Raw genomic sequence first — 16386 nt, 5'->3', positions numbered from 1 at the left:
ATAAATGCTAGAGGACCCCAGAAACTTTTGTACACTTTGTGGCAATAAGCAATATTTTAATAATGTATCTGAGAAATTCCAATTCATGTTTCAATGCATGCATTTTTCTGAATGATACGACCTGTAAATCAAAGATTGACGGGAGCGGAAATGCCATTTTGCCTCAGTAGGAAACATACAGGGTACTGAATTAGTAAAGGCTCAAGAAATGTAATTGGTTCAGATTGGTAAATCACTGCTTAAATACAGCAGTATAGGGATGAAGAGGTCTGGATCCTTAAAGGTTTGCTTGATATCCGAACAAAGAAACTTGTGAAAATTAAATGCTGTTTGTACCTACTTACATCTGCCTGTTTGTACGAAACTGCTGTAGATTTATATAGGGTTTTGTACTTTTAATAAACAAATACAAAATCTTAATGTGTTATATTTTAATTAGTCTTACTCTATGGAAATTTTGGGTACAGTAAAATAAATTCCCGTTGTAATTATAAAATGAGTTATTGACCCACCTGATTTTGTATATAATCACATGCTTGTTTTAATTTATCTGCACTGACAGAGAAAGTTCTCACCTGAGAAAAATGTGATGAAGCTGCTTCCTGTTTTTTGGGGCAGAATAAGCAAAGGATTAAAGGTTAAAAGAACCTGAAACATATCAGAATTTCGATGGCGAAAACACACACATAACAATAGATTTTATTTCACTATGTGTACCTAAAAGGGGGTGCTGTTAGAATCTTACATGCATAGGACACCAGTGGATGTTCGCCCTCTAGTGGCTGCAAGATTGCACACAGTTGTGTTTCTGCAGCATGACTGATTACTATGGAACCAAAGGATTGGCCCGTATTGTAGAAAATGGGTGTGTGTTGTACACTTTATCCATGGTAAGTATAAACTGTGCACAGTCATAATCATGTGGTAGAAATGTATGGTTACTTCCAGCACTGGAGATGCGTTGATGACTCAATGCAGTAAGGTAAAGTATAAACAAAAAGTTTTTTCAAAGTTTATTTATTGTAAAACTTTTTGATTGACAACTTTCTACAGTGTGGCTTATTTCAAAAAAAGTAAAAAAAAAATGAAAAATCAGTTAAAACCTTTACAGCTTGCAGAATTATATTAAGATATCGTACCAACTGGTAGCAAGAAGTGCTTCATTCACGATGGTCAGGTGAACGATTCCACATGAGGAGATGTGGACAGCGTCCGGCACCGGGGCGTGGGCAGCACGCCAAGGGTGTGGTTCCTTCATGACCCTTCTCTCAGTTGTCCAGAGGAGCCATGAGAAGATGTAGTTCTTTGAAGGCACTTCCATGTCGACCCACCTGACTGGCCTTGTTCTTCACAACATTGCTGAGGTTCTTCAGCAGTTTGTAGCAGGCTTTGCATTTTTGGTGTCTGACCAACACAGTGGTCACGTCGAGGAGAAACACATACGACCAACAAGATCTCATTTATGACAATCATGATACCACCGGTTTTAGCAAGGCGCCGATGAAATATTTAAAATATTTCAAAGATTTATTTTGCCTTCCAAAAACACCACATGCAACTTTCGGCACACAGACTTTGCAAACGGATAATTTGTGAGTAGAAAGCAAAACCTCACCTTTCTTCACGTGATATATCCACTCCAACAGAAGGGGGCGCTGTAAGCGTGTCTGAGATCAGAGGCCAGAAGCGTTTCAAGATAAGCTTTAAAGAAGTGCATCCCGTCTGGACATAACTAATGCAGAAAAACGAAGTAGTAGTGGTCAGTATTGCAAAAAAAGATTTGTATAAACAATACAAAATGGGTTATGATGTAAAATGTAGATGATTGCAAAACCATGGGCCCTTGCTGCACATATCAGATACTCTATAAAAACCTATGGGTCTCCCTGTACATGTGCAGCACTGGATATTACTGATACTGCTGAACTTTGCCCATTCATTCTGCTCTTACCTCTCATATTTACTTTGCAGCAGTTCCTCTATTTGGGGCAGGATAGAGGTGCACAGGTCCAGTTTCCATAGCGATCTGGTAACAAAGAACATAAACCATGGCCTTGTTTGGCAAACTGATTACTAGTGAGACTCATTAGCATCTATACAGGAAGAACATCCAGATGAGACCGTTATTCGAGTGAATACTTCATCCAGTACTACTGAATATTTGAAAAGGGAGAAAAGGAAAGAAAGAGCCAAATATTTCATCCTTCTGTGAGTGTTTACATTTCCATCTCTGGTGTAGTTAACAGTTTAAATATTAAATTGACCATCTTTTCCATGAGTTATGTAAAACATGTACAGTTCATTTATTTAACATATGCTGATGTATCCATCCATCCATCCGTTTTCTGAAGCCTCTTATCCTATTCAGGGTCGTGGGGGGGTCCGAAGCCTGTCCCAGAGGCTACAGGCGCAAGGCGGGGAACAACCCAGGATGGGGCACCAACCCATTACACGGAACACTCACACACCAGCCACTCACACACCAGCCACACCTACGGGCAATTAGCCAACCCCAATTAGCCTCAGCATGTTTTTGGACTGTGGGGGGGCAGGGGGGGGACCGGAGCACCCGGCAAGGCAAATAATACATTACAAGCATAGAGTTCAAGAAGATAACTAGGCATAAGTGCAGCTAGGCTGATCTTCCAATGAATGCCCAGTACATACAAACATAGCGAGATCTTAATAGAGCTATTCAAATAAAAAGAAAAATAATTCAAGGTCTCAAGACACACAAGAGACCAGCTGAGAGATGAAAGAGCAGTACAGTGCTGTAGGGAAGGCAGAGGTGTTCCCAAAACAGGAGCTCCACTGGAATGTCCAGTTATAACAAGTGACACAAATGCACAAATCAGTGACCCAAAGGGAGACTGAACTCCTCCTTTGGGAAACAAAGCAGAGGACACAGTTCACATAAAGAGCAGCACGCACTGACGTTCACTTACGGCTTGAGGTTGAGGATGTTGAGGATGTCTACAACGATGGACAGGTCGTTAATTGAGACAGCTGAATCTAGGGAAGTCTGAAGCACAAAGCAGAGGACTTGCGTCACACCGTGCTTCAATCACGTGTGCAAAGTCATGTACAAACTGCCAGGGATCCCCCAAGTAAACATTAACATGAGCTAAGACATAACAGGAACCATTATTTAACATAGAGAATCATCCAGCATCACGTCAGAAGCCTAAAGGGGTATCTTCAGTAATAAGGCTTCCAGTCTGTTTAGCGAGTAGGCTTGCGAGTTGCCAGTCAACTAGTTTATTCAAACTTCCCAGTGATTATTGGTTTGCATTTGTTTAAACAAAGCAGTGATCCCCAGGAAACCCTATTCATCATGTCCTCCAAGCGGTAAACTACTAAAGCAGACTCCATCACAAATTCTTCCATTTATGATTCATAGTTTCAAAGTTACCTACGGTCACCATGGGAAACGCTTCTAGTCCTTAGCTATGTCACACAATCAGTGTTTTCTCCATCCCATCATATCCACCACGGTTATCTAGGAGCCACAGACGGCAGCCCTTGCCTTGACGTCTCCACTGCTCCACACCGCCCTGACAGATTCCAGGTTCTTGTGCCGGCTGGTCAGCATGACACACATGGTGTCGTGGCCCTTGCGGATCTGGGACAGCGCATCGTCGTCACTCAGCACAGACACTTTGTTGTTCTTGGCCACCTGTGAAAGAAATAAAACATTCAGCACCAATAAAAATATCAACAAAAAAAACATGAAAATGAAGCTGCTATTTCTTCATGTTCAGAAAACAGGCACCAGATAATAGTAAACATTTAAGAGTTTGAAAGGAAAGGCCACTTCTAAGACAACTATAAAGAAATCCACACCCAACGGAGGACAAATTCCATCCTCTGCCCACACTGAATATACACAAACCCATTTTATTAGCATTAATATAAACTGCAAGTATACAAGACACTTATGAAAGCATAAAACTCTCAGCAATAACCAACTTTATTCCATTGTTTCCCCCAGTGTTGTCTGCCCATACTGGGATAAAATATCCCTTTACTTTACAATAGTCTCATATACAATTCTGACCGTCCCTCACAGGGGTGATCTGCACAGGTGCAGACGCAGACACAGACGCAGACGCAGACGCAGACGCAGACGCCCCCTGACTAACCTGGAGGAAGTCGCCCACGTTGAGGCCAATGGGCTCGTTTCTGGAGGACAGGATCACCGTCGGTTCAGATTTGGTTTGTGGTGGACGGGCAGCGTGCTGTACTGCGGGGGGGCAGGGGGGTGTGGGCTGGGGGCGGCCAGCAGCTGTGACTATGGTGGGCTCTCTGACGACGGGTGTGGATGAGGCGATAGGGTGGATCTTCAGCTGCCCAGGCTGATGGCACCGGCAAATATTTACATCAAATACTCATTCTGCTCCATCTCCACTTCCACACTTATTCAACATACAGTGGTACCTCAGGACTCGAACGTAATCCGTTCAGAACTCGGGTTCAAATCCTAAAAAGTTTGAGTTCTGATCGAATTTTCCCCATAAGAAATAATGGAAAAACAATTAACTGGTTCCCGGCCCCAAAAAAATTACACCTAAATGTGTTTTTTTTTTTAGCATTTAAACACAAAATGAACAGGATAAAACAGGAGAGCATATACTAAACACATTTTCGCAATTTCTCGCAAATACTGTGCCATCACTGTACGCCATCTGTAACATTTTTCTTAATGGCTTCCAAAATGATAAAGAATGGGCACCAACACTAGCCCAAGCCATGCCCCAACACTAGCCCAAGCCATGCCCCAACACTGCGCCAACACTAGCCCAAGCCATGCCCCAACACTGCGCCAACACTAGCCCAAGCCATGCCCCAACACTGCGCCAACACTAGCCCAAGCCATGCCCCAACACTGCGCCAACACTAGACTATGCCATGCGGTCCTTGTTTATTTATATTATTATTATGTATTTGTTAATTTGTTCATAAATTGCAAACTTTTAGGTTGAAACATTTGTACAACTATTGCGTAAGTTTAATTTTCAATAAAAAAAAAGCACTATCACCAACAAACAATGTTATTACAGCGAATGTGAGGCTGAGACTGAAGCATTACCCTTTGTTTCCGCTGAGAGACGTGCCGCGTGACTAATTTCCCCGCCGTACAATTTATCTTAAAAGTCGAACCGTGAACGCCGACCTAAGAAATTCGAGTACTAATGAGTTCGAATACTGAGGTACCACTACATTTACAAGTACAGGTTATGTTGGTGTTACGTTCTGATAAACCTACCATAAAGGCAATTTTAATTCAGTACACCTAACCGAACATCATAGCCTAGATTAGAACTATTACGTCGGCCTACAATATCTCATGTAATTTATTGAATAATGCTCTGAAAGTGAAAAGCATTTTCCCATTGTAAACTCAAAATATTGTACTACGGACAATCGTTACCCGGGAGGCGTCTATGTTCCTCAGAGGAATTATTTTCACAATTATATCAATTTCAAACTTAATATTGTGATTTCCCAGCAGCACTTACTGCCAGTTTGTCAGGCATTGGGGTGATCTCCATCACTGGGTTGGGCTTCACCAGGAAACTCTCTAGAAAGAAAGATTTGATGTAGCCTTCCATAATGCTCATTTACAATATTTATAGAGGTTCATAAAATGAGAGATTTCTAGGAAAACATTTACATGCATTTTGTGTGTAAAGTTTACGTTGCCGACTCTGGGCATCTGCTCTTTCAACATTACTTTCTTTTAGAATATCGACAATGGCGATAATGACCCTTCCAAAGTTGCTAATGTCATCATGAAGTGATGGATAAAGACAGACGTCTGACCTTCCTTTAGAGAGAACGACCTCTGACACAAAGGCCCTTGTCTAGTCAGCGATATTCAAAGCACTCACCATCTTCAGGGGGTGCTGGAAACGGTTCAGTTGTCCTTGGGGGTGTGCGAGCTACAAAAGACAATTGAGCAGATTATGAACTGGAATCGAATGATAATTAGGGTGTCAAGATTCATATAATAGCACATTCTAGATATTGGTTTAAAAAAAGTTACACCATTGTTTTTCAGAAGCAATACACACTTCAGTCATAAGCTGTTTATATCCATGCTTCCTAAAAGATTCAGAAATAATAGGGCAGTGATTAGTTATTTTCCTGAATTGACACATAAGATAGCACACTAATGAGGTCATTGGTTGTAAGTTAACAGCAACGGAAAATGAAAAGTTATGGACTGCAAGTTGTATTCTTTTAGAGAGAGACTGGTGGTTATCCACCAATCCATCCTCCAACAGGTTAGCAGGGAGCCAACTAACCGATTCCAGGCACCCTGAGACGTGATGTCAGTCCATGAGAATTTAGAATTAGAATTTAGTGATCAGTGGTCATCGCTGACACACCACAGCACACAACAACGAAATGTGTCCTCTGCATTTAACCCATATGTGACATTGTGACATAGCAAGGGACAGCTAATTCAGCACCCGGGGAACCTTGGTCAGGGTACCTCAGTGGTGCCTTGTGGGTTGGGAATCGAACCTGCAATCTTTCAGTCACAAGTGCGCTTCCATAACCATTAAGCCACCACTGCCCACGGCACAGGCCACCACTGTTCATGCCAACAGCACAAACATAAAATCACACACGCCTTGGCACAACAATTATCCTGGGGATAAATGTAGTTTCTGGGGGTTAAAGGCCTTGCTCAGGGGCCAGTAACCTTCATATTCAAAATATATAAGCAACATATTCAAAATAAATAAGCTACTAATTAACGGTACAAAAAAAAAAAAAATACAAAAACCAAAAATATGCATACATCATGGTTGGGGTGTAATCAGCAGCAGTCAAGCCTAATTAATGACCTATTCAGCTGGAAGAAATAAAGACAGTGCTCCCCCAGGGTGAGTTTGAGGATTACTGAAGGTAAGAGGGGAATTTTCCATTAAGAAGCGGGGCTTACAGATGGCCGTCTTCGGCTGAAAGATCTCCTTGTAGTCTTCGGCATTGCGAATCTCTGCAGTGGAATCCTTCTCTTCCCGCTCCTCCTCGCTGCTGGGGCTACGTCTCTCGCCCTCAGGACTGCGTCGGTCCGTGGCCGGATTCTGCTTCACTCTATACAGAACATGCAAGTTAGCCATTTATCGTTAAATGCCAGAAGTATTCGGAGATTTCGAACAAGGACCGAAGAAGTATTGTAAGAGGACCGAGCGTGACAGACATTACCTCTGTTTGCTACAAGTTGTCAGTGGGCGCTCATAGTTTCGCCGGATGGTGGTGCCCTTGGGCGTAGGCTCTGTGAGAGGCTTATCATCCTGTATAACCCCCTGGATCACTGACCCTGACTTCTTCACACGATTCAGATCCACAACGTATGAGGAGACATTTGTTAAGTGATACGAGACTCCAATCTGATAGGAGACAGAGCATGAGAGAGGGGGAGGGAAAAAGAAAGAACCAGCTTAGTTAGGACAACAAACTGAAAAGATGAAAAGGCTAAATGTACTAATATCATGTCCAAATCTTCTTTATGCATTTATACAAGTAAAGCAGGCAGCATAGTGATTAAGAACAACCTAATGTTTGCTTGTTTAAGTACTTAACTTCTTCAAGGTGAATATTGTGTGGTGTCAAGTGAAATATTTCAAGACTTAGTTGCTGCATATGAAACTGTCAACTGAAAGACAGAACTAGTGGACATTTTCCTATTGTGTTCCTAGTTCCATTCCGTGTTACAGCTGCTCTAAGAAGAGTGAGCGAGCGGGAGTGACACACCAGCTGGTTGTTGCATATGGCCAAATCAGCCACCCTGCCCCAGGCCACAGGCACCACGTCAAAGCAGCGATCGGGCTCCCAGCCATAAACCCGCAGAGCGTCCTGGGCACCGCTGTACAGGCAGCATCCGTCCGGGTGGAACGTGATGCACCTACAGATGACAGAGTGCAGTGTTCGGGTTACAGGGATCTCAATAAAGGGGACTTTTTAAACACGGGGGATGGGGTCTGTCCAGACGTTTCAGTAAAACCCAACACAAACCTCACTGCTCCCGTCTCTCCTTCAGAGGAGCCGATCATCTTAAACTTCTCCAGATCCCATAGCTTGATGGTCCTGAACCACAGAACCAATCACAACAGAAGCAGATCAAGTCATTTTCTCCTGATACCGTCCACCTGGCCCAACTTTTACCCATTACTGTCATTTTCAGTTCTTACTAATGAATCCCATACTGACAGCACTATGCTATCAAATTCCAGTGATGAAATCATGCTGAATGTGAGCCCAAAGCCTTTCAGAGGCGTACCTGTCAGAGCTGCCGGACGCCAGGAGGTACTCATTGGGATGAAACTGGACGATGTTGACTGCACCAGTATGAGCGGTAAATTCTGTGATCATCTTCCCAGCAGTCAAGTCCCACAACTGATGGCATGAAAATGAATAAGAGGCTTGAATTTATTTTTTGAAATCCTCAAACTGAGGATGATGGCTTTCACTTTGGAAGAAAATAAAACTTAATCTGACACCTGACAAGGGCAATTCCAGCATTCTGAACGTGACATTTAGACTCATATTGGCAAACAAAGTTCACAAGCTTAGTATTAATGAGCCTATTTGCACATCTATTTTGCATGTAACCTATTGGACTGAAAAGACGAGTCTTAATATATGAATTTTGAATTTACAGGTTAGAAATACATACATCTAAACAGCATTATGGATGGGACATTAAAAGTGGAATTTATGACTATCAACGATTCACCACAACATGAATTTTTTTTTTTTTTTTTTAAATGTTTAAATATTATTTTGAGAGGTGTCAAGCACAGAGTTTCTTAACACCTTCACAGGAATAAGTGACAGTAATAGTCCTGCTTTACCCGCACAGTGAGACGGCAGACCGGGAAGCCACTCACCTTCACTGTGGAGTCGTCACTGGAGGAAGCGAGCCACTTCCCATCGGGGCTGAAGGACAGACACCGAACTGCCTGCGTATGACCCTGTAAATAAGCATGAATATCAGCTCAAAAGCAACTGAGAAAATATATTATCAAGTGCAGAAGCTCAACCAAGCACAACACATGGACCCACACAGACACAAACATATTAGACTTGAGGCAGCAAGTTGCGGTTTCTTTTTTTTTACTAGAATGAATAATATTTTAATGGACCATTTCATTTTGTTGAAATAATCAGTGTTCATCACCACTGAATATATCCGTCCGGTCTTTTATTAAGCACTTGGCAGAGGCTGCAATTCATGGTTGAACTATGTGAGCAGCTATTTTAGAGGCTGGCTGCGATTCTGGGACAAACACCAACTCTCCTTGGGCGGACTGGGTAAACTAAAAGGAATCATTTATCCACATCAGCTTAGGCTCAGCTCAACCAAATAAGGAAGAGCCTCCCTCTATAGGCTGCAGGGACTGTAAGGGGGGGAGGTCCTCTCTGTTACATATCCTTTACAAGTGTGCATACAATTTCTGCATACAATAATTATACAGTTTACACACTCCTTACTAATTTCTGTGCAATTCTTTCAGGACATATGCTTTATGACACATATTGTGACATGTTACATAATTGTACAACAAGCTGAGAATTCGAAATGTACCAAAATTCACAGCTATCATACACAAAATAGTTTGCCGTATTTGTTTTTGCTTTCTCTTAGCTATTGGATATAAAACTTATTTTACTATTTAAAATAGCACTACCTTGTCAGTTTCATTAAGAATGACCAATTATGTGGCTTATTCACATCATAAAAGCACCGGTACTAAAACCAGTTTAGACCATCTGACAAAAAAGGAACGTAAGGTAGAAAGAACCGATTATTTTTATGGAGCGTAAAGTGTGATGATTTTTAAGTGATCATTTTTATGCATAAACCACTGGACAATAATGTATGTAATGGCAATAGGAAAACAAGCACTTTCTGCTTAGAAAGTAAGTGGAAAAAAAGCTTTTTACCTTGTATCTGAAAACACATCCTTTCCTTCTAACATCCCACAGCTGAAAGAGAAAAAAAGCAAAGTAGATGCAACTTTAGGTGCCAGCCAGAAGTTCAGGTGCGTAACCCAAAGTAAAAGTTACAAATGTTCAATCCAAGTGAAGTCTAACTAGGTCTTATTCACCTTGATATTTGTGTCCATGGAGCCTGAGGCTAGATATTCCCCAAAAGGATGGAAATCAAGACTACAAATGTTCGCTTTGTGTCCCATCAGAGTACGAAGTACTAGACAGACAAAGGACAATTTAATTCAAGCTGTAATATACAACATATAACATTATGCAATATATAACACAAAAGCCCAATTCAGATAGGATTGGTTTTACCTAGGTTGACTAATTTTGTAGTATCAAAGGGATTTGACTGGCCAATTCAAATGGGATAAGAAATTTTCACAATTACCAGAGATAGCTGGACATAAAATTAATCCTATCCAAATTTTAACATCAGAGTTAGCTAATCTAAAAATTTAATGACAACAGAATTTTATTTCTTACGTGCCCTGTTCCATTAACAAACTAAAACACAAAGACACGGCAGATTTGGAAAGGATTTAAATTATGGACCACGTTGGTAATTGCTTCAATAGCAATGCATCCTAAGGTAAAATATAATTCTGTCCGAACAGGACTAAAGATATAAAACAAGCAACAAAGACCTAGCAAAACAACCATTACAGCACTGCTTCTTTATATATTTTAACATGTCATGAAGGAATAGAGAATGTTGGAGAGCAGAGTTGGGGCCATTCCGGAATGCATTCATCAATTCCAGTGAAAAATCAGGAAATGGAACTGGAATTGGGACTGGAGGAAAAACCATGGGGAGCAGAATTAGAACTGAAGTCGAATTTCAGGGAGATTTAAATTCCAACTTCAGTTCCAATTCCTGACTTGGATTGGAATTGACGAATGCATTCCGGAATGACCCCAACCCTGTTGGAGAGAAATGTAATAAGATTCAGAAAAAACATCAGACTGACTTTTGGCTGCCTCCAGGTCCCAGACACGCAGTGACCCAGACTGTGACCCCGCAACCACCTGCTCCTCCGAGCTGCTGAACTGCATGCATTCCACCGGGCTGGTGTGTCCCTTCAGACTCTGCGACACAGACAGAACACCTTCCATTACTGAGAAGGCCCAAGAACACAAGGCAATTTGGTATAAGGAATGGGAAAGATACAGAGAATTCAGGAGCAGGAAAGGTAACAAACCAGACCAAAGCCAAGTAAAACTGAATACTGAACCAGATGGGAGATAAAATACAAAAAGGCCTTTGTTCAATACCATTATGCAGTTGGGCTTGCTGACCGCCCAGATGTTCACCCGACAGTCTTCCCCACCCGTGGCCAGCAGCCTGCCTGACGTTTTCCCCAGAGCCAGCGAGGACACATTGCTGGAATGTGCCACAATCTCCTCTGAAAAAGAACCCAGGTACAGCAATAGAGTGCAAGCACATTGCAAGATGAAAATTCAAATGCAGCCAAAACCCCATTAACCTGTACACCACTCTCTATACCAAACACTCTCCTAACTTATCCAATGACAAGACCCCTTGCCAGTACCCTTTGCCTTACATTGTGTTCAGCTGAGTATATTCGTTCAGTTTACATTGATTTTATAATTAGGTGCATGCTGATATAATATTTTCTACAAGGAAAACATCATCTCAAAAAAAAATCTGTGAAACAAATAAGGCTGCAACTCACGCAATCGCCATGACGTCTTAGTTGTGCCGACCCCCGCCATGCTAACCGAACGAGTAATACAAAAATATAATGGCAATCTTTTCACGTTTATTCTGTGGTTCGTTCTTCAAATATATGTGAAGTTATAAAAAAAAAACAAGAAAGGTTAATTAAATTAATCAATGACGTCACTTCACTTTCATTGCAGTTGCTTCTGGTGCCTGTAAAGAGAAGAAAAAGTTTAATAATTAAATATTTTATAACAAAAGGATCGAGATACAAGACAGCGCAAATAGGTAATTGTCAGCAATTTACAATGTTATGTTTATTGGTGTCACTACGGGATGCAGAAAGTGTTCGAGCAAAGTTAGCAGAAGCATGCATGCAAAATGAAACTGGAAAAGTATAAAAGTAACAAAATGTGCTGTCGTACTAAATACAATCAAGCAAATGGTATTAAGACGACTACTGAATACCTAACTGAGCTACACGAACAGCTAGCAAACACAATTAAAATCGTACATGACCGTTAGCAAAATGTCGCTATTATAGTATAGACCCTGAATATTATAAAACGAAAAAACAATTAAATAAACCTGGCGTGATACTGAGCTGACGTAATGATAAACCAGCTAGCTAGTTAGTTAGTTAGACTGCATGCTCAGCTAATTCTCTCAAATGCAAGTTAAAATGGGGTACTTACCGATCTTCAAACACTTCATAAATAAACTAACATTTCCAGCTGAGTGGATTTATTTTCTTTTTAGAAAAATTAACAGTCTATCCGGGCATTCTTAGCCTAACTGTTGACATGTTTGTTTTCGTTGCCCTCGACTCAGGCAGTCCGGGCGCCCCATGCAGGTACGGCCTTTCTGATTGGTCAAAGTACGCTTAGCAACCGTACCATGCGTCTTTGCCCTATGATAAATATAACAGATACAAATAATTATTCAAAGTTTACCAGCACAATCTGTATGTAAGAGATCAAATTCTACTGCTAAATGAGATAGCGAGTTTATTTTTTCAACGCACGCCTCAGTTTTCTGCAATACGCGGGCACGTGCGGTACCGCCTTAGTTACTAACTACCAATGAAAGTCACGAATAGTCCAAGAAATAGTGACGTCATTCAATTTGCGCCCACCGAGGGATCACAAGTTCGCTGGGACGTGAATTAAAAGCATGTTCGCTATTGTAATACCACTCATGCGAATATATGGCAACTATTGGCACGACATGAGTTATGTGCCTCACTGCACGACTGAGTAGGTACAGAACTAAAATGTACTAGGACCCATTATAATCGGTGTTTTTCAAACACACACTCTGAATACGTGCATAATCAATGAAAACTGTGATAGATTAAAAACTGTCCAAATAGCATCATAGGAAACAAGAATCATTACAGCAGGTTTTCTGTTCTATCTGGCTTCTGATGAGGTGCACCTGTTTCTGGTATTTACCTGAGAACAGGTGTGGCTCATCAGAAGCCAGGTAGGATAGAAAACCTACTGGACAGTAGCTCTCCAGGACCAGAGCTGGAAACAACTGCATTACAGGGTAGACAATGCACCTACAGCACAGCATCAGTTGGTCACAACATTTTTGTGCTAAGCACTTTGCACCAATTTCCATTCAGGCCAAGTAGTTCTGTTACTAAACCTTTAATCGCAAAATCTTTAATAACTGTAGTAACTGGTTTGACACAGCTGACACACACCAAGGCTAAACCATTTTCATAATTCGTTTATAAAGCCTTTAGGGATGTTATACTCTTATAAAATTATAGCAATATTCCTCAATTTCCTGCACTATTTATAATTTCATTCCAACAATGCATAATGTACTTCCAGAGCACTTGCAATCATATGTATTTTATCAAAATAAAATTGACAAAATATATGATCCTAATAAAGCTGTATAACCCCATCAGGAATGACACTTAACATTCCTGATTGAACATATTTCAACATGCATAGCCCTGGTGATTTATGAAACAATGTACACCATGGAATTATATACCAAGTTGTAATACTGAAACAAATGTAATGTATTAATGACACCAAACAAATGAAAGACTAGTCTCAGGTTCTAATATAGATCAGTTTGCCTCAGGAATATAAAAATACACAGTTTTAGAGCAGTCTATTTTTAAACCCCTTCTGAAAATTATGATAGTAACATGGGTTCTCATTCAAAATGTCATGTTAACATCTAACAACTCTCATTACTCAAAAAAAAAAAAATTGTACAAGCCTTTGCACATGAAATGGCACCTGAGGAACAGTACAGCCATTCAATGAGCACCTTTCGCCAGACAACTCAAGATAACAGTGTGATAACAGTGAGGAAAAACAGAATAATGGACTCAATTTGATTTTATATGCTTAAGAAAGGGAAAAAGAACATTTTCATTGTCAGGACATGCTGATAAATTACAGTCAATGACAGATTTACCAGTTGGGCAACTCATTTTTAGCCCAATATGAGAAAAGCAGATTATCTCATAATAATTTAAAACATTATCAGACATCAGTATTCTGCCAAGCTAAAATTTCTTGATTTGTCGTCTCTCCTGTCTTCTCTGTTTCTTCTCGTTAACCTCCTCTGTGGCAGCCGGAGTCCCCGCTGAAAACCAGGGACCCAGGAAGTTCACCCAGAGCAAATACAAAGCCCGGATGGGAGCCTGAAGAGCAGAGACAGAGTGTGCGGTAAGAAAGATGAGCCACCAGCAGTGAGGAAACAGGCGTGCAATTCCCGGTGCTCTGGCACATCTTACCAGAAGCCAGAGGTACCAGAAGTAAGATGATATTGTGCTGAGAACTTGTACAATGGCAGTGAGCAAAATCACATCTTTAAGGTGCCTAAATTGAGAGAAAAAAAAAACAACACAAGAATCCTCATTAAACCACAATAAAAAGTACTATTCCTAATATATCCACACTGGTTCTGCTGGCACACAAGAGAAATATATTTAACCTGAACTTTCACACAGAAATAAATTAAAAATTGTTTCAAACCAGGACTGTAATTCAGACGAAGCTGATTTTTTTGTGCCATGAACAGCTCTTGGTACAATATAGGGCATTGCAGGGGAGAGCAGCACCTGCTCACCTGAGGCAGACTCAACACTCACTCTGCCATGCCCTGCTCCATGTTCAGATCTATCCCACCATCCAGTAGGCTGCCATCGTCCGCAAAGGTAGGCTTGGCCATGGCAGACATGGACTGGTAACTGCCCATGTAGACCGACAGGGCAAACACCAACAGGATCTACAGAAAGACAAGAACGTGCAGTAAAGCTATTGAACTGTGACAAAACCTAAACGTTCCCTCCATGCTGGATAGAAAATCTTGCATATATGTGGGGAATTAAAACAAGAGCTGCATGTCCTCCTCTCATTTGTAAATTTCTTATGTTCTAATTAACAGACAATGATCCACAACAATGAATATCCTACAGCACCACATTTTTAATTTAAAAATACATGTAGAATTAGAATATCAGTGGTCATTGTCAACACACCACAGCACACAGTACGCAACAACGAAATGTGTCCTCTGCATTTAACCCATATGTGACTTTCGTGACACAGCAGGGGGCAGCTAATTCAGCGCCAGGGGAGCAGTGCTTGGGGGCGGTACCTTGGTCAGGGTACCTCAGTGGTGCCTTGCGGGTCGGGATTCGAACCTGCAATCTTTCAGTTACAAGTGCGCTTCCTTAACCATCAAGCCACCACTGCCCACAAATGTAATGTAATGCAAGATATGTTGTTATATAAAAGTTACATGTTCTCTATAAAGCATGCATGATTTCAGTCAGTCGATCTTACCCATGTCCAAACCGTTGAACTGCTATAATAGAGCATTAGGTTGATGGCAACGAATATTGCCTGCGAAGAAACGTGAAAACGTGCCACATGGTCATGCAGAACGCAAAAATTACTCTCCTTAAAATTCACGTAAATTTCAGACATTTTTTTTATTCATTAATGCATTCTGATAAACACTGCAAATGGGGACTTACGTTTGCTCCAAGAATGACCCTTGTATAGAATTTAAGCGTGGCAATATTCTCTTCATATATCTGTTTCTTGCCTTTTGTTCCTACCTTTCCTTTTGGCTGAATATTAAGAAATAGAAAACAGATGTTAGTAAAGGAAACTTGTCTAGTTTGCAGACAACTGATTAATATAAAAAATAATTTGTGTGAAATAAAAACAATAAAGAAAATTTTATATAGCGACGTACCGACACCTGTCTAATAGACAAAATATATCCATCAAAATTACTGTCAATTCATATATGGTAATAGTATATTATGCTATTTGTCATACACGTTTAAAAAAGTACTATAGGAGTGATCAGGCTAGCTAATTATAGCAAACTGGGAACCTTTATCAAAACCTGTCATTAGCATAACATACCGGCATTGTGTATTTCAGACCCGTAATATGTCGCAGAAAATATTCTAACTATCGACATCCACTTCTAGAGGTGTATTTTAGCTTAATTTCTGTAGTAAAGAAATGACCAAACAACCAACTGCAGCAACACATCAGCATTGAACGAAAGTAATTGCGGCGCCCGATTTATTCGTCATTTCCTTCCCCTGCTTCTTCCTGCTTGAATGAAAAATCACTACTGCCGTCTAAAGAGCGGCTGTATATATACAGCAGTTTATATTTTGAATAGGAATT

The 16386-nt window shown here is 40.8% G+C and overlaps 2 protein-coding genes across 2 annotated transcripts; both read right to left on the bottom strand.

Moving 5' to 3' along the window:
* Positions 1-1009: 1009 nt before the first annotated feature.
* Positions 1010-12763, bottom strand: katnb1 (katanin p80 (WD repeat containing) subunit B 1). Its single transcript, XM_072698653.1, has 20 exons — positions 12391-12763; positions 11709-11908; positions 11287-11417; positions 10983-11100; positions 10125-10225; positions 9961-10002; positions 8904-8987; positions 8294-8409; positions 8029-8100; positions 7768-7918; positions 7219-7403; positions 6956-7107; positions 5892-5942; positions 5520-5581; positions 4143-4355; positions 3527-3676; positions 2946-3022; positions 1952-2026; positions 1616-1732; positions 1010-1404 (listed from the first exon to the last, which is right to left on the bottom strand). The coding sequence occupies exons 2-20, from the start codon at positions 11746-11748 to the stop codon at positions 1269-1271; spliced, it is 2073 nt and encodes a 690-aa protein (XP_072554754.1). The 5' UTR covers positions 11749-11908; positions 12391-12763; the 3' UTR covers positions 1010-1268.
* A 571-nt stretch (positions 12764-13334) lies between these two features.
* tmem208 (transmembrane protein 208) lies at positions 13335-16308 on the bottom strand. The gene is made up of 6 exons (XM_023827048.2): positions 16114-16308; positions 15714-15809; positions 15520-15579; positions 14823-14959; positions 14466-14550; positions 13335-14372 (listed from the first exon to the last, which is right to left on the bottom strand). The coding sequence occupies exons 1-6, from the start codon at positions 16117-16119 to the stop codon at positions 14235-14237; spliced, it is 522 nt and encodes a 173-aa protein (XP_023682816.1). The 5' UTR covers positions 16120-16308; the 3' UTR covers positions 13335-14234.
* Between the last annotated feature and the right edge of the window lie 78 nt (positions 16309-16386).

The sequence above is a fragment of the Paramormyrops kingsleyae genome, chromosome 13 (assembly GCF_048594095.1).
Source record: "Paramormyrops kingsleyae isolate MSU_618 chromosome 13, PKINGS_0.4, whole genome shotgun sequence".
Taxonomy (NCBI): domain Eukaryota; kingdom Metazoa; phylum Chordata; class Actinopteri; order Osteoglossiformes; family Mormyridae; genus Paramormyrops; species Paramormyrops kingsleyae.
This window is presented reverse-complemented; position numbering and strand designations above follow the sequence as displayed.

Bases quoted from the DNA above. Each gene is read 5' to 3' on its own strand.
- katnb1 (XM_072698653.1), bottom strand. From the start codon at position 11,748: ATGGCGGGGGTCGGCACAACTAAGACGTCATGGCGATTGC. The intron at 11,101-11,286 runs GTATTGAACAAA...TCTGTGTCGCAG, and splicing joins GCAAGCCCAACTGCATAATG to AGTCTGAAGGGACACACCAG. The intron at 8,101-8,293 runs GTACGCCTCTGA...TCTGTGGTTCAG, and splicing joins GCGTCCGGCAGCTCTGACAG to GACCATCAAGCTATGGGATC.
- tmem208 (XM_023827048.2), bottom strand. The intron at 14,960-15,519 runs GTAAGATCGACT...GTCTTTCTGTAG, and splicing joins GTTCAACGGTTTGGACATGG to ATCCTGTTGGTGTTTGCCCT. The intron at 14,551-14,822 runs GTGAGTGTTGAG...CTCTCAATTTAG, and splicing joins ATGGAGCAGGGCATGGCAGA to GCACCTTAAAGATGTGATTT.